Source organism: Bombina bombina, chromosome 9, assembly GCF_027579735.1.
Source record: "Bombina bombina isolate aBomBom1 chromosome 9, aBomBom1.pri, whole genome shotgun sequence".
In the NCBI taxonomy this organism is placed as follows: domain Eukaryota; kingdom Metazoa; phylum Chordata; class Amphibia; order Anura; family Bombinatoridae; genus Bombina; species Bombina bombina.
The window spans coordinates 30,738,393-30,763,251 of record NC_069507.1 but is presented as its reverse complement, the minus strand read 5'-3'; the positions used below and the strand labels follow the sequence as shown (position 1 = coordinate 30,763,251).

Below are 24,859 nucleotides of genomic sequence, written 5' to 3'. Positions count from 1 at the left end.
TTTTGGTATCTTTTGTTGAAAAGCAGGGACGTAAGCTTAGGAGCTGGCCCCTATCTGGAGCACTATATGGCAGCAGTTATCTATTTCCAAGAGCACCAGATGTCAGCACTATTTCCTGTCATGTAGTGCACCAGATGCTACCTAGGTATCTCTATAACACACAATATTATACATTAGCAAGAGCACTAGATAACAGCACTATTCCCTGTCATGTAGTGATACAGATACTACCTAGGTATCTCTATAACACATAATATTATACATTAGCAAGAGCACTAGATAACAGATCTATTACCTGTCATGTAGGGCTACAGATACTACCTAGGTATGTCTATAACACAATATTATACATTAGCAAGAGCACTAGATAACAGCACTATTACCTGTCATGTAGTGCTACAGATATTACCTAGGTATCTCTATAACACAATATTATACATTAGCAAGAGCACTAGATAACAGCACTATTACCTGTCATGTAGTGCTACAGATACTACCTAGGTATCTCTATAACACAATATTATACATTAGCAAGAGCACTAGATAACAGCACTATTACCTGTCATGTAGTGCTACAGATACTACCTAGGTATCTCTATAACTCACAATATTATACATTAGCAAGAGCACTAGATAACAGCACTATTCCCTGTCATGTAGTGCTACAGATGATATCTAGGTATCTCTATAACACAATATTATACATTAGAAGAGCACTAGATAACAGCACTATTACCTGTCATGTAGTGCTACAGATACTACCTAGGTATCTCTATAACACAATATTATACATTAGCAAGAGCACTAGATAACAGCACTAATACCTGTCATGTAGTGCTACAGATACTACCTAGGTATCTCTATAACACACAATATTATACATTAGCAAGAGCACTAGATAACAGCACTATTACCTGTCATGTAGTGCTACAGATACTACCTAGGTATCTCTATAACACATAATATTATACATTAGCAAGAGCACTAGATAACAGCACTATTACCTGTCATGTAGTGCTACAGATACTACCTAGTTATCTCTATAACACACACTATTATACATTAGCAAGAGCACTAGATAACAGCACTATTACCTGTCATGTAGTGCTACAGATACTACCTAGGTATCTCTATAACACACAATATTATAGATTAGCAAGAGCACTAGATAACAGCACTATTACCTGTCATGTAGTGCTACAGATGCTACCTAGGTATCTCTATAACACACAATATTATACATTAGCAAGAGCACTAGATAACAGCACTATTACCTGTCATGTAGTGCTACAGATACTACCTAGGTATCTCTATAACACAATATTATACATTAGCAAGAGCACTAGATAACAGCACTATTACCTGTCATGTAGTGCTACAGATACTACCTAGGTATCTCTATAACACACAATATTATACATTAGCAAGAGCACTAGATAACAGCACTATTACCTGTCATGTAGTGCTACAGATACTACCTAGGTATCTCTATAACACATAATATTATACATTAGCAAGAGCACTAGATAACAGCACTATTACCTGTCATGTAGTGCTACAGATACTACCTAGGTATCTCTATAACACATAATATTATACATTAGCAAGAGCACTAGATAACAGCACTATTACCTGTCATGTAGTGCTACAAATACTACCTAGTTATCTCTATAACACACACTATTATACATTAGCAAGAGCACTAGATAACAGCACTATTACCTGTCATGTAGTGCTACAGATACTACCTAGGTATCTCTATAACACACAATATTATACATTAGCAAGAGCACTAGATAACAGCACTATTACCTGTCATGTAGTGCTACAGATACTACCTAGGTATCTCTATAACACACAATATTATACATTAGCAAGAGCACTAGATAACAGCACTATTACCTGTCATGTAGTGCTACAGATACTACCTAGGTATCTCTATAACACAATATTATACATTAGCAAGAGTACTAGATAACAGCACTATTACCTGTCATGTAGTGCTACAGATGCTACCTAGGTATCTCTATAATACACAATATTATACATTAGCAAGAGCACTAGATAACAGCACTATTACCTGTCATGTAGTGCTACAGATACTACCTAGGTATCTCTATAACACAATATTATACATTAGCAAGAGCACTAGATAACAGCACTATTACCTGTCATGTTGTGTTACAGATACTACCTAGGTATCTCTATAACACACAATATTATACATTAGCAAGAGCACTAGATAACAGCACTATTACCTGTCATGTAGTGCTACAGATGCTACCTAGGTATCTCTATAACACAATATTATAGATTAGCAAGAGCACTAGATAACAGCACTATTACCTGTCATGTAGTGCTACAGATACTACCTAGGTATCTCTATAACACACAATATTATACATTAGCAAGAGCACTAGATAACAGCACTATTACCTGTCATGTAGTGCTACAGATACTACCTAGGAATCTCTATAACACACAATATTATACATTAGCAAGAGCACTAGATAACAGCACTTTTACCTGTCATGTAGTGCTACAGATACTACCTAGGTATCTCTATAACACAATATTATACATTAGCAAGAGCACTAGATAACAGCACTATTACCTGTCATGTAGTGCTACAGATACTACCTAGGTATCTCTATAACACACAATATTATACATTAGCAAGAGCACTAGATAACAGCACTATTCCCTGTCATGTAGTGCTACAGATGCTATCTAGGAATCTATATAACACATAATATTATACATTAGCAAGAGCACTAGATAACAGCACTATTTCCTGTCATGTAGTACTACAGATACTGTATAATATTATACATTAGCAAGAGCACTAGATAACAGCACTATTAGCTGTCATGTAGTGCTACAGATACTACCTAGGTATCTCTATAACACAATATTATACATTAGCAAGAGCACTAGATAACAGCACTATTGCCTGTCATGTAGTGCTACAGATATTACCTAGGTATCTCTATAACACAGAATATTATACATTAGCAAGAGCACTAGATAACAGCACTATTACCTGTCATGTAGTGCTACAGATACTACCTAGGTATCTCTATAACACAATATTATACATTAGCAAGAGCACTAGATAACAGAAATATTACCTGTCATGTAGTGCTACAGATACTACCTAGGTATCTCTATAACACACAATATTATACATTAGCAAGAGCACTAGATAACAGCACTATTCCCTGTCATGTAGTGCTACAGATGATATCTAGGTATCTCTATAACACAATATTATACATTAGCAAGAGCAATAGATAACAGCACTATTACCTGTCATGTAGTGCTACAGATACTACCTAGGTATCTCTATAACACACAATATTGTACATAAGCAAGAGCACTAGATAACAGCACTATTACCTGTCATGTAGTGCTACAGATATTACCTAGGTATCTCTATAACACACAATATTATACATTAGCAAGAGCACTAGATAACAGCACTATTACCTGTCATATAGTGCTACAGATACTACCCAAGTATCTCTATAACACAATATTATACATTAGCAAGAGCACTAGATAACAGCACTATTACCTGTCATGTAGTGCTACAGATACTACCTAGGTATCTCTATAACACAATATTATACATTAGCAAGAGCACTAGATAACAGCACTATTACCTGTCATGTAGTGCTACAGATACTACCTAGGTATCTCTATAACACACAATATTATACATTAGCAAGAGCACTAGATAACAGCACTATTACCTGTCATGTAGTGCTACAGATACTACCTAGGTATCTCTATAACACACAATATTATACATTAGCAAGAGCACTAGATAACAGCACTATTACCTGTCATGTAGTGCTACAGATACTACCTAGGTATCTCTATAACACAATATTATACATTAGCAAGAGCACTAGATAACAGCACTATTACCTGTCATGTAGTGCTACAGATACTACCTAGGTATCTCTATAACACACAATATTATACATTAGCAAGAGCACTAGATAACAGCACTATTACCTGTCATGTAGTGCTACAGATACTACCTAGGTATCCCTATAACACAATATTATACATTAGCAAGAGCACTGGATAACAGCACTATTACCTGTCATGTAGTGCACCAGATACTACCTAGGTATCTCTATAACATACAATATTATACATTAGCAAGAGCACTAGATAACAGCACTATTACCTGTCATGTAGTGATACAGATACTACCTAGGTATCTCTATAACACATAATATTATACATTAGCAAGAGCACTAGATAACAGCACTATTACCTGTCATGTAGTGCTACAGCTACTACCTAGGTATCTCTATAACACACAATATTATACATTCGCAAGAGCTCTAGATAACAGCACTATTACCTGTCATGTAGTGCTACAGATACTGCCTAGGTATCTCTATAACACACAATATTATAAATTAGCAAGAGCACTAGATAATAGCACTATTACCTGTCATGTAGTGCTACAGATACTACCTAGGTATCTCTATAACACACAATATTATACATTAGCAAGAGCACTAGATAACAGCACTACTACCTGTCATGTAGTGCTACAGATACTACCTAGGTATCTCTGTAACACACAATATTATACATTAGCAAGAACACTAGATAACAGCACTATTACCTGTCATGTAGTGCTACAGATACTACCTAGGTATCTCTATAACACACAATATTATACATTAGCAAGAGCACTAGATAAAATCACTATTACCTGTCATGTAGTGCTACAGATACTACCTAGGTATCTCTGTAACACACAATCTTATACATTAGCAAGAGCACTAGATAAAATCACTATTACCTGTCATGTAGTGCTACAGATACTACCTAGGTATCTCTATAACACAATATTATACATTAGCACTAGATAACAGCACTATTTCCTGTCATGTAGTCCACCAGATGCTACCTAGGTATCTCTATAACACAATATTATACATTAGCAAGATCACTAGATAACAGCACTATTACCTGTTATGTAGTGCTACAGATACTACCTAGGTATCTCTATAACACACAATATTATACATTAGCAAGAGCACTAGATAGCAGCACTATTACCTGTCATGTAGTGCTACAGATACTACCTAGGTATCTCTATAACACACAATATTATACATTAGCAAGAGCACTAGATAACAGCACTATTACCTGTCATGTAGTGCTACAGATGCTACCTAGGTATCTCTATAACACACAATATTATACATTAGCAAGAGCACTAGATACCAGCACTATTACCTGTCATGTAGTGCTACAGATACTACCTAGGTATCTCTATAACACAATATTATACATTAGCAAGAGCACTAGATAACAGCACTATTAGCTGTCATGTAGTGCTACAGATACTACCTAGGTATCTCTATAACACAATGTTATACATTAGCAAGAACACTAGATAACAGCACTATTACCTGTCATGTAGTGCTACAGATACTACCTAGGTATCTCTATAACACACAATATTATACATTAGCAAGAGCACTAGATAACAGCACTATTACTTGTCATGTAGTGCTACAGATACCTACCTAGGTATCTCTATAACACACAATATTATACATTAGCAAGAGCACTAGATAACAGCACTATTAGCTGTCATGTAGTGCTACAGATACCTACCTAGGTATCTCTATAACACAATATTATACATTAGCAAGAGCACTAGATAACAGCACTATTACCTATCATGTAGTGCTACAGATACTACCTAGGTATCCCTATAACACAATATTATACATTAGCAAGAGCAATAGATAACAGCACTATTACCTGTCATGTAGTGCACCAGATACTACCTAGGTATCTCTATAACATACAATATTATACATTAGCAAGAGCACTAGATAACAGCACTATTACCTTTCATGTAGTGCTACAGATGGTGCCTAGGTATCTCTATAACACATAATATTATACATTAGCAAGAGCTCTAGATAACAGCACTATTACCTGTCATGTAGTGCTACAGATACTACCTAGGTATCTCTATAACACACAATATTATACATTAGCAAGAGCACTAGATAAAATCACTATTACCTGTCATGTAGTGCTACAGATACTACCTAGGTATCTCTATAACACAATATTATACATTAGCACTAGATAACAGCACTATTTCCTGTTATGTAGTGCACCAGATGCTACCTAGGTATCTCTATAACACAATATTATACATTAGCAAGAACACTAGATAACAGCACTATTAGCTGTCATGTAGTGCTACAGATACTACCTATGTATCTCTATAACACACAATATTATACATTAGCAAGAGCACTAGATAACAGCACTATTACCTGTCATGTAGTGCTACAGATACTACCTAGGTATCTCTATAACACACATTATTATACATTAGCAAGAGCACTAGATAACAGCATTATTACCTGTCATGTAGTGCTACAGATACTACCTAGGTATCTCTATAACACACAATATTATACATTAGCAAGAGCACTAGATAACAGCACTATTACCTGTCATGTAGTGCTACAGATACTACCTAGGTATCTCTATAATACACATTATTATACATTAGCAAGAGCACTACATAACAGCACTATTACCTGTCACGTAGTGCTATAGATGGTACCTAGGTATCTCTATAACACACAATATTATACATTAGCAAGAGCACTAGATAACAGCACTATTACCTGTCATGTAGTGCTACAGATACTACCTAGGTATCTCTATAACACAATATTATACATTAGCAAGAGCACTAGATAACAGCACTATTACCTGTCATGTAGTGCTACAGATACTACCTAGGTATCTCTATAACACACAATATTATACATTAGCAAGAGCACTAGATAACAGCACTATTACCTGTCATGTAGTGCTACAGATACTACCTAGGTATCTCTATAACACACAATATTATACATTAGCAAGAGCACTAGATAACAGCACTATTACCTGTCATGTAGTGCTACAGATATTACCTAGGTATCTCTATAACACACAATATTATACATTAGCAAGAGCACTAGATAACAGCACTATTACCTGTCATGTAGTGCTACAGATATTACCTAGGTATCTCTATAACACACAATATTATACATTAGCAAGAGTACTAGATAAAATCACTATTACCTGTCATGTAGTGCTACAGATACTACCTAGGTATCTCTGTAACACACAATCTTATACATTAGCAAGAGCACTAGATAAAATCACTATTACCTGTCATGTAGTGCTACAGATACTACCTAGGTATCTCTATAACACAATATTATACATTAGCACTAGATAACAGCACTATTTCCTGTCATGTAGTGCACCAGATGCTACCTAGGTATCTCTATAACACAATATTATACATTAGCAAGATCACTAGATAACAGCACTATTACCTGTTATGTAGTGCTACAGATACTACCTAGGTATCTCTATAACACACAATATTATACATTAGCAAGATCACTAGATAACAGCACTATTACCTGTCATGTAGTGCTACAGATACTACCTAGGTATCTCTATAACACACAATATTATACATTAGCAAGAGCACTAGATAACAGCACTATTACCTGTCATGTAGTGCTACAGATACTACCTAGGTATCTCTATAACACACAATATTATACATTAGCAAGAGCACTAGATAACAGCACTATTACCTGTCATGTAGTGCTACGGATGCTACCTAGGTATCTCTATAACACACAATATTATACATTAGCAAGAGCACTAGATACCAGCACTATTACCTGTCATGTAGTGCTACAGATACTACCTAGGTATCTCTATAACACAATATTATACATTAGCAAGAGCACTAGATAACAGCACTATTAGCTGTCATGTAGTGCTACAGATACTACCTAGGTATCTCTATAACACAATGTTATACATTAGCAAGAACACTAGATAACAGCACTATTACCTGTCATGTAGTGCTACAGATACTACCTAGGTATCTCTATAACACACAATATTATACATTAGCAAGAGCACTAGATAACAGCACTATTACTTGTCATGTAGTGCTACAGATACCTACCTAGGTATCTCTATAACACACAATATTATACATTAGCAAGAGCACTAGATAACAGCACTATTAGCTGTCATGTAGTGCTACAGATACCTACCTAGGTATCTCTATAACACAATATTATACATTAGCAAGAGCACTAGATAACAGCACTATTACCTATCATGTAGTGCTACAGATACTACCTAGGTATCCCTATAACACAATATTATACATTAGCAAGAGCAATAGATAACAGCACTATTACCTGTCATGTAGTGCACCAGATACTACCTAGGTATCTCTATAACATACAATATTATACATTAGCAAGAGCACTAGATAACAGCACTATTACCTGTCATGTAGTGCTACAGATGGTGCCTAGGTATCTCTATAACACATAATATTATACATTAGCAAGAGCTCTAGATAACAGCACTATTACCTGTCATGTAGTGCTACAGATACTACCTAGGTATCTCTATAACACACAATATTATACATTAGCAAGAGCACTAGATAAAATCACTATTACCTGTCATGTAGTGCTACAGATACTACCTAGGTATCTCTATAACACAATATTATACATTAGCACTAGATAACAGCACTATTTCCTGTTATGTAGTGCACCAGATGCTACCTAGGTATCTCTATAACACAATATTATACATTAGCAAGAACACTAGATAACAGCACTATTAGCTGTCATGTAGTGCTACAGATACTACCTATGTATCTCTATAACACACAATATTATACATTAGCAAGAGCACTAGATAACAGCACTATTACCTGTCATGTAGTGCTACAGATACTACCTAGGTATCTCTATAACACACATTATTATACATTAGCAAGAGCACTAGATAACAGCACTATTACCTGTCATGTAGTGCTACAGATACTACCTAGGTATCTCTATAACACACAATATTATACATTAGCAAGAGCACTAGATAACAGCACTATTACCTGTCATGTAGTGCTACAGATACTACCTAGGTATCTCTATAATACACATTATTATACATTAGCAAGAGCACTACATAACAGCACTATTACCTGTCACGTAGTGCTATAGATGGTACCTAGGTATCTCTATAACACACAATATTATACATTAGCAAGAGCACTAGATAACAGCACTATTACCTGTCATGTAGTGCTACAGATACTACCTAGGTATCTCTATAACACAATATTATACATTAGCAAGAGCACTAGATAACAGCACTATTACCTGTCATGTAGTGCTACAGATACTACCTAGGTATCTCTATAACACACAATATTATACATTAGCAAGAGCACTAGATAACAGCACTATTACCTGTCATGTAGTGCTACAGATACTACCTAGGTATCTCTATAACACACAATATTATACATTAGCAAGAGCACTAGATAACAGCACTATTACCTGTCATGTAGTGCTACAGATATTACCTAGGTATCTCTATAACACACAATATTATACATTAGCAAGAACACTAGATAACAGCACTATTACCTGTCATGTAGTGCTACAGATATTACCTAGGTATCTCTATAACACACAATATTATACATTAGCAAGAGTACTAGATAACAGCACTATTACCTGTCATGTAGTGCTACAGATATTACCTAGGTATCTCTATAACACACAATAGAATACATTAGCAAGAGCACTAGATAACAGCACTATTACCTGTCATGTAGTGCTACAGATACTACCTAGGTATCTCTATAACACACAATATTATACATTAGCAAGAGCACTAGATAACAGCACTATTACCTGTCATGTAGTGCTACAGATATTACCTAGGTATCTCTATAACACAATATTATACATTAGCAAAAGCACTAGATAACAGCACTATTACCTGTCATGTAGTGCTACAGATACTACCTAGGTATCTCTATAACACACAATATTATACATTAGCAAGAGCACTAGATAACAGCACTATTACCTGTCATGTAGTGCTACAGATATTACCTAGGTATCTCTATAACACAATATTATACATTAGCAAGAGCACTAGATAACAGCACTATTACCTGTCATGTAGTGCTACGGATACTACCTAGGTATCTCTATAACACATAATATTATACATTAGCAAGAGCACTAGATAACAGCACTATTACCTGTCATGTAGTGCTACAGATACTACCTAGGTATCTCTATAACACACAATATTATACATTAGCAAGAGCACTAGATAACAGCACTATTACCTGTCATGTAGTACTACAGATACTACCTATGTATCTCTATAACACAATATTATACATTAGCAAGAGCTCTAGATAACAGCACTATTACCTGTCATGTAGTGCTACAGATACTACCTAGGTATCTCTATAACACACAATATTATACATTAGCAAGAGCACTAGATAACAGCACTATTACCTGTCATGTAGTGCTACAGATACTACATAGGTATCTCTATAACACACAATATTATACATTAGCAAGAGCACTAGATAACAGCACTATTACCTGTCATGTAGTGCTACAGATACTACCTAGGTATCTCTATAACACACAATATTATACATTAGCAAGAGCACTAGATAACAGCACTATTACCTGTCATGTAGTGCTACAGATACTACCTAGGTATCTCTATAACACACAATATTATACATTAGCAAGAGCACTAGATAACAGCACTATTACCTGTCATGTAGTGTTACAGATACTACCTAGGTATCTCTGTAACACACAATATTATACATTAGCAAGAGCACTAGATAACAGCACTATTACCTGTCATGTAGTGCTACAGATACTACCTAGGTATCTCTATAACACAATATTATACATTAGCAAGAGCACTCGATAACAGCACTATTACCTGTCATGTAGTGCTAGAGATGCTACCTAGGTATCTCTATAACACAATATTATACATTAGCAAGAGCACTAGATAACAGCACTATTACCTGTCATGTAGTGCTACAGATACTACCTAGGTATCTCTATAACACAATATTATACATTAGCAAGAGCACTAGATAACAGCACTATTACCTGTCATGTAGTGCTACAGATACTACCTAGGTATCTCTATAACACACAATATGATACATTAGCAAGAGCACTAGATAACAGCACTATTACCTGTCATGTAGTGCTACAGATACTACCTAGGTATCTCTATAACACAATATTATACATTAGCAAGAGCATTAGATAACAGCACTATTACCTGTCATGTAGTGCTACAGATACTACCTAGGTATCTCTATAACACACAATATTATACATTAGCAAGAGTACTAGATAACAGCACTATTACCTGTCATGTAGTGCTACAGATACTACCTAGGTATCTCTATAACACAATATTATACATTAGCAAGAGCATTAGATAGCAGCACTATTACCTGTCATGTAGTGCTACAGATACTACCTAGGTATCTCTATAACACACAGTATTATATATTAGCAAGAGCACTAGATAACAGCACTATTAGCTGTCATGTAGTGCTACAGATACTACCTAGGTATCTCTATAACACACAATATTATACATTAGCAAGATCACTAGATAACAGCACTATTACCTGTCATATAGTGCTACAGATACTACCTAGGTATCTCTATAACACATAATATTATACATTAGCAAGAGCACTAGATAACAGCACTATTACCTGTCATGTAGTGCTACAGATACTACCTAGGTATCTCTATAACACAATATTATACATTAGCAAGAGCACTAGATAACAGCACTATTACCTGTCATGTAGTGCTACAGATACTACCTAGGTATCTCTATAACACACAATATTATACATTAGCAAGAGCACTAGATAACAGCACTATTACCTGTCATGTAGTGCTACAGATACTACCTAGGTATCTCTATAACACACAATATTATACATTAGCAAGAGCACTAGATAACAGCACTATTACCTGTCATGTAGTGCTACAGATGCTACCTAGGTATCTCTATAACACAATATTATACATTAGCAAGATCACTAGATAACAGCACTATTACCTGTCATGTAGTGCTACAGATACTACCTAGTTATCTCTATAACACACAATATTATACATTAGCAAGAGCACTAGATAACAGCACTATTACCTGTCATGTAATGCTACAGATACTACCTAGGTATCTCTATAACACATAATATTATATATAAGCAAGAACACTAGATAACAGCACTATTACCTGTCATGTAGTGCTACAGATACTACCTAGGTATCTCTATAACACATAATATTATACATTAGCAAAAGCACTTGATAACAGCACTATTACCTGTCATGTAGTGCTACAGATACTACCTAGGTATCTCTATAACACACAATATTATACATTAGCAAGAGCACTGGATAACAGCACTATTACCTGTCATGTAGTGCACCAGATGCTACCTAGGTATCTCTATAACACATAATATTATACATTAGCAAGAGCACTAGATAACAGCACTATTACCTGTCATGTAGTGCTACATATACTACCTAGGTATCTCTATAACACATAATATTATACATTAGCAAGAGCACTAGATAACAGCACTATTACCTGTCATGTAGTGCTACATATACTACCTAGGTATCTCTATAACACACAATATTATACATTAGCAAGAGCACTAGATAACAGCACTATTACCTGTCATGTAGTGCTACATATACTACCTAGGTATCTCTATAACACACAATATTATACATTAGCAACAGCACTAGATAACAGCACTATTACCTGTCATGTAGTGCACCAGATGCTACCTAGGTATCTCTATAACACACAATATTATACATTAGCAAGATCACTAGATAACAGCACTATTACCTGTCATGTAGTGCTACAGATACTACCTAGGTATCTCTATAACACACAATATTATACATTAGCAAGAGCACTAGATAACAGCACTATTTCCTGTCATGTAGTGCTACAGATACTACCTAGGTATCTCTATAACACAATATTATACATTAGCAAGAGCACTAGATAACAGCACTATTTCCTGTCATGTAGTGCTACAGATACTACCTAGGTATCTCTATAACACAATATTATACATTAGCAAGAGCACTAGATAACAGCACTATTTCCTGTCATGTAGTGCTACAGATACTACCTAGGTATCTCTATAACACAATATTATACATTAGCAAGAGCACTAGATAACAGCACTATTTCCTGTCATGTAGTGCTACAGATACTACCTAGGTATCTCTATAACACAATATTATACATTAGCAAGAGCACTAGATAACAGCACTATTTCCTGTCATGTAGTGCTACAGATACTACCTAGGTATCTCTATAACACACTATTATATATTAGCAAGAGCACTAGATAACAGCACTATTACCTGTCATGTAGTGCTACAGATACTACCTAGGTATCTCTATAACACAATATTATACATTAGCAAGAGCACTAGATAACAGCACTATTACCTATCATGTAGTGCTACATATACTACCTAGGTATCTCTATAACACAATATTATACATTAGCAAGATCACTAGATAACAGCACTATTACCTGTCATTTAGTGCTACAGATACTACCTAGGTATCTCTATAACACACAATATTATACATCAGCAAGAGCACTAGATAACAGCACTATTACCTGTCATGTAGTGCTACAGATACTACCTAGGTATCTCTATAATACACAATATTATACATTAGCAAGATCACTAGATAACAGCACTATTACCTGTCATGTAGTGCTACAGATACTACCTAGGTATCTCTATAACACACAATATTATACATTAGCAAGAGCTCTAGATAACAGCACTATTACCTGTCATGTAGTGCTACAGATGGTACCTAGGTATCTCTATAACACACAATATTATTCATTAGCAAGAGCACTAGATAACAGCACTATTACCTGTCATGTAGTGCTACAGATACTACCTAGGTATCTCTATAACACAATATTATACATTAGCAAGAGCACTAGATAACAGCACTATTTCCTGTCATGTAGTGCTACAGATACTACCTAGGTATCTCTATAACACACAAGATTATACATTAGCAAGAGCACTAGATAACAGCACTATTACCTGTCATGTAGTGTTACAGATACTACCTAGGTATCTCTATAACACACAATATTATACATTAGCAAGAGCACTAGATAACAGCACTATTAGCTGTCATGTAGTGCTACAGATACTACCTAGGTATCTCTATAACACAATATTATACATTAGCAAGAGCACTAGATAACAGCTCTATTACCTGTCATGTAGTGCTACAGATACTACCTAGGTATCTCTATAACACACAATATTATACATTAGCAAGAGCACTAGGTAACAGCACTATTACCTGTCATGTAGTGCTACAGATACTACCTAGGTATCTCTATAACACACAATATTATACATTAGCAAGAGCACTAGATAACAGCACTATTACCTGTCATGTAGTGCTACAGATACTACCTAGGTATCTCTATAACACAATATTATACATTAGCAAGAACACTAGATAACAGCACTATTACCTGTCATGTAGTGCTACAGATACTACCTAGGTATCTCTATAACACAATATTATACATTAGCAAGAACACTAGATAACAGCACTATTACCTGTCATGTAGTGCTACAGATACTACCTAGGTATCTCTATAACACACAATATTATACATTAGCAAGAGCACTAGATAACAGCACTATTACCTGTCATGTAGTGCTACAGATACTACCTAGATATCTCTATAACACAATATTATACATTAGCAAGAGCACTAGATAACAGCACTACTACCTGTCATGTAGTGCTACAGATGCTACCTAGGTATCTCAATACCACACAATATTATACACTAGCAAGAGCACTAGATAACAGCACTATTACCTGTCATGTAGTGCTACAGACACTACCTAGGGATCTCTATAACACACAATATTATACATTAGCAAGAGCACTAGATAACAGCACTATTACCTGTCATGTAGTGCTACAGATACTACCTAGGTATCTCTATAACACACAATGTTATACATTAGCAAGAGCACTAGATAACAGCACTATTACCTGTCATGTAGTGCTACAGATACTACCTAGGTATCTCTATAACACACAATATTATACATTAGCAAGAGCACTAGATAACAGCACTATTACCTGTCATGTAGTGCTACAGATACCACCTAGGTATCTCTATAACACACAATATTATACATTAGCAAGAGCACTAGATAACAGCACTATTACCTGTCATGTAGTGCTACAGATACTACCTAGGTATCTCTATAACACACAATATTATACATTAGCAAGAGCACTAGATAACAGCACTATTACCTGTCATGTAGTGCTACAGATACTACCTAGGGATCTCTATAACACACAATATTATACATTAGCAAGAGCACTAGATAACAGCACTATTACCTGTCATGTAGTGCTACAGATACTACCTAGGTATCTCTATAACACACAATATTATACATTAGCAAGAGCACTAGATAACAGCACTATTACCTGTCATGTAGTGCTACAGATACTACCTAGGTATCTCTATAACACACAATATTATACATTAGCAAGAGCACTAGATAACAGCACTATTACCTGTCATGTAGTGCTACAGATACTACCTAGGTATCTCTATAACACATAATATTATACATTAGCAAGAGCACTAGATAACAGCACTATTACCTGTCATGTAGTGCTACAGATACTACCTAGGTATCTCTATAACACACAATATTATACATTAGCAAGAGCACTAGATAACAGCACTATTACCTGTCATGTAGTGCTACAGATGCTACCTAGGTATCTCTTCAGTACAGAATATCATGGGAACGAAGCAAATTTGATAATAGAAGTAAATTTAAACTTTTTTTAAATGTTATGCTGTGTCTAAATCATAAAATATTTTTTGGGGTTTCATATCCCCTTAATTACAATAACTACCTCTCAATTGGATCGTTTGACCTCTAATCAAATAAACCAATAATTAAAATGTCAGGCTCTATATGAATCATTAAATAATTTTGGGGGGTTTCATGTCCCCTTAACATTGACTTCCATGTTCTTTTAAATTTAGCTCCAGGCCCCCAATGCACTACTGTTCCAGAGCTTAATACGGCCGGTGATCTGATTAGGGCATCATATGTGCATAGTCACCAGCCGCTCTTTGTGGGGTTAAATACATAGGTGTTTGGAAGTAATTAATTGCCCTTGCACATTAGAGCATTATATAAGTGCTCCTTTGCTACCCTTTAATATATTGTCACAATGGCCTCTTTGTATCCTAGTCACCACTAAACACCATGGCACCCGATATAAAGAAGCAGGTGTGTAAATCTGAACTTAAAACCTGTAACTTAAAGGGCTATAGTGAAAAACACAACATGCTGTAATTTGTTACAGAGTGTCATATCTCTTGCAACTCTATAAGTGTTTAACCCCTGCAACGTTAAAGTACTGATTGGAACCTCGGAGCACTTCTGCTCCTGAGCGGAAACTGCCACAGATCCAATCAGCAGCACACGTGTCCCTTTAAGTCAGTGTACGGTTTGTGTGCATAAGGCTAAAGAGTTTCATGTGTTTTGGGGGAAGTCTTGCCGCTGCACTCCTAAGAATGTGATTCCCTCTACATTACCACATTCTACGGAGCTCTGTCATCTCAAACAAATCCATCAGCTCCTCCCCTACCTTTTGCAATTTGTATTATCGGGTTTTACACTTAGGGAATTTTGGTACATGTGGGTGTATTTTAGGCTTAAGACCTAGTTTATACAAATGTGCAGACAATGGTGTGGTTTCAACAAGTTTCCTGTTGTGGTTTCCTTTATCACCTTTCAGGTGTACCAACATTTTGCAGTGAAGCAAATTCTAATACAGAACATAAGTGAGATATCAGTTTTATATTTTTTTTTTGTATTCAGTTTGACAGTAGCGGACCTACAACAGAGGGGCCCCAAAGGTAGCTCAGTAAGCAATAATAATAATATACATGCTACTATAGATAGATAGATGATAGATCTGCAACTTGCTCTAGCAAAAGGTTCCCCTGCATTAGGTCTGTACACATTGTGCACATGCCTATATGTATAGACTGGCTGCTATGGGTCCCCCCAGCACTTCGACTCTGGTTACACTTTACCTGCTGCACCAATGGTAATTCTGCCCCTGCTATTTGAGTGAGCCCAAATCTCAGTGACTGGCCATGAATTATATCCATGCATCATCTTGATGAGTAATTCATATGCATTAAAACAAAAGCAGATTTACATTTCCAACCTTTTAAGAGTTAGATTCCTTAGACAGAACTGTGTATTTAAAATGCAAACTGCATCATGTGACCTGCCAGGTAGATGCCCTTGATTTTGAACTGGCCTCATCTGCTGCCTTACTAGTTAAACAATGCTATCAAGAACATAGAGTGAAGCCCCCCTAATTTAAAAATTAAGCACATTCATGGGTATCTTTTTTTTTCAAATATGTGTTGCTGGTTTGTAACTTTTTGTTAGAATATGCCTTTTTGACAGTATATTTTTTTCAATGAATGTTTTCAATATGCAATCCTAATTAACATATTCATAATAATAATGTGTATATTTGTTTCATGCTAGGGGCTGATTCGTGCTGTAAAGGAGCTAGATTATGAGGTTTGCCTGGGCCGATACACCTTGGTAGTGACAGCCACAGACCAGTGCCCCATTGTACAACGTCGCCTGACCTCTACCACCACAGTATGTGTAACTAATGGTTTTAGAGGCAGAGAATCATGCTTTTATTTCATTACATCTGTCACCTAACTGTCTACACACTAATTCACTTAAATTCACAGGAATTATAGGGGATCACATTGTCAAATTAAGTACCTGGAATAATCTCTACAAAATTGCTTGTTACAATGTGTTCTGTCTAAGTTACAACTCTAGCAATGCAGACACATAGGGCTAGATTTATCAACGCTGAGCCGTACAGGGGCGCGTATACGCGCCCCTGTATGCCTCAGCTCGCCTATGGCGGGGCGAAATTACCCGCAGGTAATTAACATTGCACACGAGCGCAATTTTGCGCTCCCGTGCAATACCGCCCCCTGCCCGCGCACAGCCAATCACGCGCGGGCAGGAGCTGTCAATCTCCTCGGTCGGACTCGACTGAGGAGATTGAATTTCGCCACAATAGAGGTGGCGTAGATGTTAGGGAAGCAGCGGTCTGGTGACCGCTGCTTGATAAATCCCAGCGAGCAAGTTCTTGAGAGAACTTGCTGCCATAGGGGCTTAATAAATCTAGCCCATAGTCACTCTATATCCATAGAGATCAGATATAGCCACTATTGGGCTTACATAAACATTATCAATAGTTGCGAAAAACAAGAACCAATTTGGTAACTGCTGATAGTAATAAATTTATAACCTTTTGACTAGGAAGTAGTTGGTAACAAGAGCAATCTAGTTTATTTAATCCTACAAGAATGTAATCTTAAATCAGTACTATTTATGAAAGAACCTAACAGGTAGATTACGAGTTATGCGCGCTATAGGGAATTTAACGAACGCAACAAAAGTTGCGTTATTTAACTCTCTATAGCGCAGCCATTACAAGTTTTGAAATAGTCGGTATGGTGGTTTTAAGCTCCATACCGCACACAATACAAGCGCTGTTTTGATGTGCTTGTGCTCGCTTTCCCCATAGACATCAATGGGGAGAAGGTGTCAGAAAAAAAACTAACACCTGCGATCGCGGAATGAAAATCTCTGTAACGCAGCCCCATTGATGTCTATGGGGAAAAAAAAACTAACGTTTAAACTTAACACCCTGACATAAACCACACATCTAAACACCCCTAATCTGCCGCCCATCGCTGACACCTACATAATGTTATTAATCCCTAATTTGCTGCTCCCAATATCGCTGCCACCTAAATAAATCTATTGACCCCTAATCTGCCGCTCCTGATATCGCCGCCACTATACTAAAGTTATTAACCCCTATTCCCCTGCAACCCATCCCCACACTATAATAAACATATTAACCCCTATTCCGCCGCTCCCCGACATCGCCGCAACTAAATAAAGCTATTAACCCTAAACATCTGGCCTCCCATATCACTACCACTAAATAAACCTATTAACCCCAAACCGCCAGCCCCCACATCTCAACAATCTATATTAAACTTTATTAACTCCTAACACTAACGTAACCCTATCGTAACACTAACACCCCCTAACTTTAATATAATTAAAATAGAGATAAATTAAGTTACAATTATTAACTTAATAATACCTATTTAAAACTAAATACTTACCTGTGAAATAAAATCTAAGCTAGCTACAATATAACTAATAGTTATATTGTAGCTAGCTTAGGTTTTATTTTATTTCACAGGTACAGTGGGGCAAAAAAGTATTTAGTCAGTCACCAATTGTGCAAGTTCTCCCACTTAAGAAGATGAGAGAGGCCTGTAATTTTCATCATAGGTATACCTCAACTATGAGAGACAAAATGTGGAAACAAATCCAGACAATCACATTGTCTGATTTGGAAAGAATTTATTTGCAAACTATGGTGGAAAATAAGCATTTGGTCACCTACAAACAAGCAAGATTTCTGGTTCTCACAGGCCTGTATCTTCTTCTTTAAGAGGCTCCTCTGTCCTCCACTCATTACCTGTATTAATGGCACCTGTTTGAACTTGTTATCAGTATAAAAGACACCTGTCCACAACCTCAAACAGTCACACTCCAAACTCCACTATGGTGAAGAGCAAAGAGCTGTCGAAGGACACCAGAAACAAAATTGTAGACCTGCACCAGGCTGGGAAGACTGAATCTGCAATAGGCAAGCAGCTTGGTGTGAAGAAATCAACTGTGGGAGCAATAATTAGAAAATGGAAGACATACAAGACGACTGATAATCTCCCTCTATCTGGGGCTCCACGCAAGATCTCACCCTGTGGGGTCAAAATGATCACAAGAACGGTGAGCAAACATCCCAGAACCACACAGGGGGACCTAGTGAATGACCTGCAGAGAGCTTGGACCAACGTAACAAAGGCTACCATCAGTAACACACTACGCCGCCAGGGACTCAGATCCTGCAGTGCCAGACGTGTCCCCCTGCTTAAGCCAGTACATGTCCGGGCCCATCTGAAGTATGCTAGAGAGCATTTGGATGATCCAGAAGCGCTCATGAAAAAACGTAATTTTTATGTGTGCGGGACTGGCGTTGCGTTACAGGCTAAAAGGCTTGTGGTACAGCTATACCGACAAGACTTGTAATGACTGCATTGCAGTTTTAATGCTGAAATTATCATTTTTTTCAGCGTTAAAACAAGAATGCAAAACTTGTAATCTAGGTGTGTTTAGAATGATTGCCATATTTGTTTGTTTGTGTGAGGGAACCAGGAATCAAACAGAGGCGTGAAATGCTAAATTAATCACACTTTTATTAAAAAATAACTAAAAATAATATAGAGTCCAAAAGCAAAATAACAAGCCAGGAGTCAAAGCCAGTGTGGGTAGTCAGATGAGCCGGGTCAGGAACCAAAGTGAGTAGTCAGACAAGCCGGGGTCAGGAACATGAAGATCAGCAAAGTCAGGAACAAGCCAGGGATCAGGAACAAGAAGGGACATTAAACAAGCCAGGTAATTCACAGAGACAGGAACACAGGAACTCACAGAGAAGTCAGAGACAACATAAGGGCAAAGGCAAACAGGACTGAGACAGTTAAATAGGGAATGATGACATCATCATTCTGGGACTGCAACCTGTCTCTCTCTCTCTTTGATAATGTTCTCCAGCTTGGTCATACGATAGAGCCTGGGAGTAGTGAGCAGTGTTACACACTCTGCTACAAGGAAGGGGAGAAGACAGGTGAGTCTAATATGGCAGCCAAGATAAAAAGCAGCAAATAACTATAAATGTCAGGGAGAAACCCTGACAGTTGGAGAGAACATTTCAATGTTTGGCCATCATTCTAAATGTTCTTTAATTACTTGCGGCCTTCTGATTTCAGTTTGTGATCTATTTTCATTGGAGATGTTCTTTTTTAATAGCCAAATATTAATATTGCAGGTTTTGGTCAATGTGAATGACATTAATGACAACTGGCCAACATTTCCAAAGTCGTATGAGGGTCCTTTTGAGATCCCTGAGGGTCAACCAGGTCCCAGGGTATCAACTTTAAAGGCTGTTGATGGAGATGCTGGTCTCAATGGGCAAATTGAATATAGCATTGTTGGGGGAGATATCCTTGGTAAGTCCATAAAGATAAACATTCAGAAGTAAAACATCCACATTCTGCTTGATCACTTATTGGTTTCACACAAATTAAAAATGATAGATGAACCTTTCATGGTCATATAAATTATAGACACAAGGTTATTAAATTATATTTTCTGATTCTTATAAGATAGTGCCTCTAGACTGCAAAACAATTGAAGCGCTAAGAAAAATTACCACAATGTAAAATTATCAAGGGCACCCAATAGTATTGGTGGTGGACCTCATTGTCTGCTAATTATTTTAGTATCATTTTTTTTTTTAAACTCCTTAACCACCTCCTTATCTTGGGTAGACCACTAGGCACATGAAAAGGGCTTTGATAATGAATGGCTAATGACCAAGTATGGGTGTACTGCAATAACGAATGGCGGTTTTATCAGCCTCAGCAAGCCCACAAAATTATCATTATAATGACCATCCAATATCTGCATGAGGTTACTGTGCGCAGAAAAGTGTTTGTAAAAGCATCAGCCCCTCTTGTGCATTCATGTCATACAACAGCTTTTTGACTAAGGAGAGTTGGTTTAGAGAAATGTAAGCTGTAATTACGCCCAGCCCCCCCCCCCCTCTTATATCATTTACAAAATTGCTTTTTAATTAAGAAAAAAAAATAAAAAATTAATCAGAGTTATTTGTACCTTAAAATGACATTTCTGTGTAGGATTGAGGGGCAGAAGTCGTAATCAACTATGAATATATCCATACTGTAGTGAAACTGAAGGAAATTGTGTTTTTTATAAATTACCCACCTTTTGGCATATATGTAAAGTAAAAAACGAATTTGCGGATTTTAATTGTATGTCTAGAAGCCCCAGACTAATTGGTAGCAAAAGTAAAAGTGAGATTTTGGGGCCTATTTATTAAAGGTCTTGCTGATCTGATCCGACAGTGCGGATCAGGTCCGCAAGACCTCGCTGAATGCGGAGAGCAATACGCTCTCCGCATTTATCATTGCACCAGCAGCTCACAATAGCTGCTGGTGCAACGCCGCCCCCTGCTGACTCGCGGCCAATTGGCCGCCAGCAGGGAGGTGTCAATCAACCCGGAACGTACTCGATCGGGTTGATTTCCGGCGATTCCTGTCTGCCTCATCAGAGTAGACGGACAGGGTTATGGAGTAGCGGTCTTTAGACCGCTGCTTCATAACTGGTGTTTCTGGCGAGTCTGAAGACTCGCCAGAAACATGGGCCCACAAGCTCCGTTCAGAGCTTGATAAATGGGCCCCTTAATATAATGTTACTCACACCTATGGGAACTCATTAATATGATCAGGTTTTATTAAGAAGAGGAAGTCCCTGAAAAGGAGAATATCGCAAGTCAGTTTGTACTCTGGGGATCAGGGAGATTGTAAAATCTCATTAAGAAACACAAAATGAACAAATAAGGAAGAAATGGTTTTCTCCTAACCATGACAAAGGATTTAGCAAGAATTTGAGGAAGGTAATTGTAGGGAATTCCTACAATATCATAATCTGTCTTTTTGTCAGTGTCCAATCTGTTACGAGAGATGCACTTCCGTCCATTATCTGAACAGAAAATATTCAGTAATCGTGGAAATCTTCCTTACATGCATCTTAACTATAAATCTGTGCAATTATTAACTTCATCTATTTTACTTAGATATTTTATTTTATTTATTTATAAAGCGCCAACAGATTCTGCAGTGCTCTTCATTGGTACAAACAGTGATACGATACAATATTAGACACCGGACAAAATTAAACAAACACAGGGGGAATTGAGGGCCCTGTTCCCGTGGGAACTTACAATCTAGATTCTCTAGAATCAATGTAACATGCTTCTATTTAAACATACAATTTCCATATAACAAAACACATTTTAGAGTGGATTTTGAGATTAATACAAACAAATAAGCAATAAATCACTTTATTCCTATTAAACCTAACCAGAGATAACACTTTTGATTTGCTGTGTAAATATTACTACATGTATCACTATCTATCTTTCTGTCTGTTTGTCTGTCTCTGTCTGTCTCCATCTTTTGCTATCTGTCTGTCTGTCTCTATCTATCTGTCTATCGCTTTGTCTTTCTATCTCTATCTGTCTGTCTGTCTCTATCTATATATCTGTCTATCTGTCTGTCTTTATCTATTTATCTGTCTATGTCTCTATCTGTCTGTCTGTCTCTATATATCTGTCTATCTGTCTGCCTATATCTATTTATCTGTCTATGTCTCTATCTATCTGTCTATCGCTTTGTCTTTCTATCTCTATCTATCTATCTGTCTATCTGTCTCTATCTATATATCTGTCTATCTGTCTGTCTTTATCTATTTATCTGTCTATGTCTCTATCTATCTGTCTATCGCTTTGTCTTTCTATCTCTATCTATCTATCTATCTATCTATCTGTCTCTATCTATATATCTGTCTATCTGTCTGTCTTTATCTATTTATCTGTCTATGTCTCTATCTGTCTGTTTGTCTCTATATATCTGTCTATCTGTCTGCCTATATCTATTTATCTGTCTATGTCTCTATCTATCTGTCTATCGCTTTGTCTTTCTATCTCTATCTATCTATCTGTCTCTATCTATATATCTGTCTATCTGTCTGTCTTTATCTATTTATCTGTCTATGTCTCTATCTGTCTGTCTCTATATATCTGTCTATCTGTCTGCCTATATCTATTTATCTGTCTATGTCTCTATCTGTCTGTTTTTTTGTCTTTGTTTGTCTGTCACTATCTATCTGCTTAAAAGAAATGTAAATGTTTTCAGTCCTTAGTGTAGGATGTTTTTTTTATGCTGCATCTATATATTTGCAGTCTCTACTTATCCTGTGCAAATTCATGTCAGTCTGTCAGTACAACTAACCTGATCTATGCCTCTGTATATTGTACTTTTCCTTCTCTGCCCTTAGCCTCCTAGGAGCAGAATTCTTCATAACCATATAGATTTGTTTATTGATTTAAGTTGTGATTTCACATTTTCTTACTAATTAGCTTTGCAGAATTTGCCTGTAAGTGAATGGTGTTATTCTATATCTGTTTATTTTGCATGAAGGAGAGTTTGTGATTTCCTCTGTGGAGGGTGATCTGAGAGTACGTAAGGATTATGAGCTGGACCGAGAGAACATTGCCTTTTATAACATTACTATCATGGCAAAGGACAGGGGCTTCCCTCCTTTCAGCTCTACGGTAAGCAGTTTAGTAATGAAGTGGTTAATGGTATTATTTGTGTCTGCTCTGTGTTAGACTGTACATTCCTAGATATCCATGTGTGGGAGAGAGTAGGGTAATTAGACCAATGGAAATCCATAAACCGACAGTCCATTTAACCACTGGCTGACAGCAAAGGTTGCAATATATTATTATATATTTCTCATTTACCATATTTCTCTGGCAGCCAAGGTGTTTAAAAAGATATAACTTTATAATTACAATTAATCCTCAAATAACTGGTCAAATAGCAACCTAAAAAAGTTATATTTAAAATGCACAAAAATAATATTTATTTAATTAGATCTGATTCAGAATAAGTGCAGTGCTTTTTAGAACAGACTTTTTCTGTAGCGTGGTTTGTGGTTAAGCAACTACC

The 24,859-nt window shown here is 36.6% G+C and overlaps 1 protein-coding gene across 1 annotated transcript in view; it reads left to right on the top strand.

Annotated features, from left to right (window-relative positions):
• CDH23 (cadherin related 23) overlaps window positions 1–24,859 on the top strand; it is a 1,210,211-nt gene that overhangs the window by 1,067,911 nt on the left and 117,441 nt on the right. The window contains exons 38-40 of the mRNA XM_053692025.1: window positions 17,637–17,756; window positions 21,091–21,271; window positions 24,326–24,459. Of these exons, the coding sequence (XP_053548000.1) occupies window positions 17,637–17,756; window positions 21,091–21,271; window positions 24,326–24,459 (435 nt within the window). The remainder of the gene's footprint in view (window positions 1–17,636; window positions 17,757–21,090; window positions 21,272–24,325; window positions 24,460–24,859) is intronic.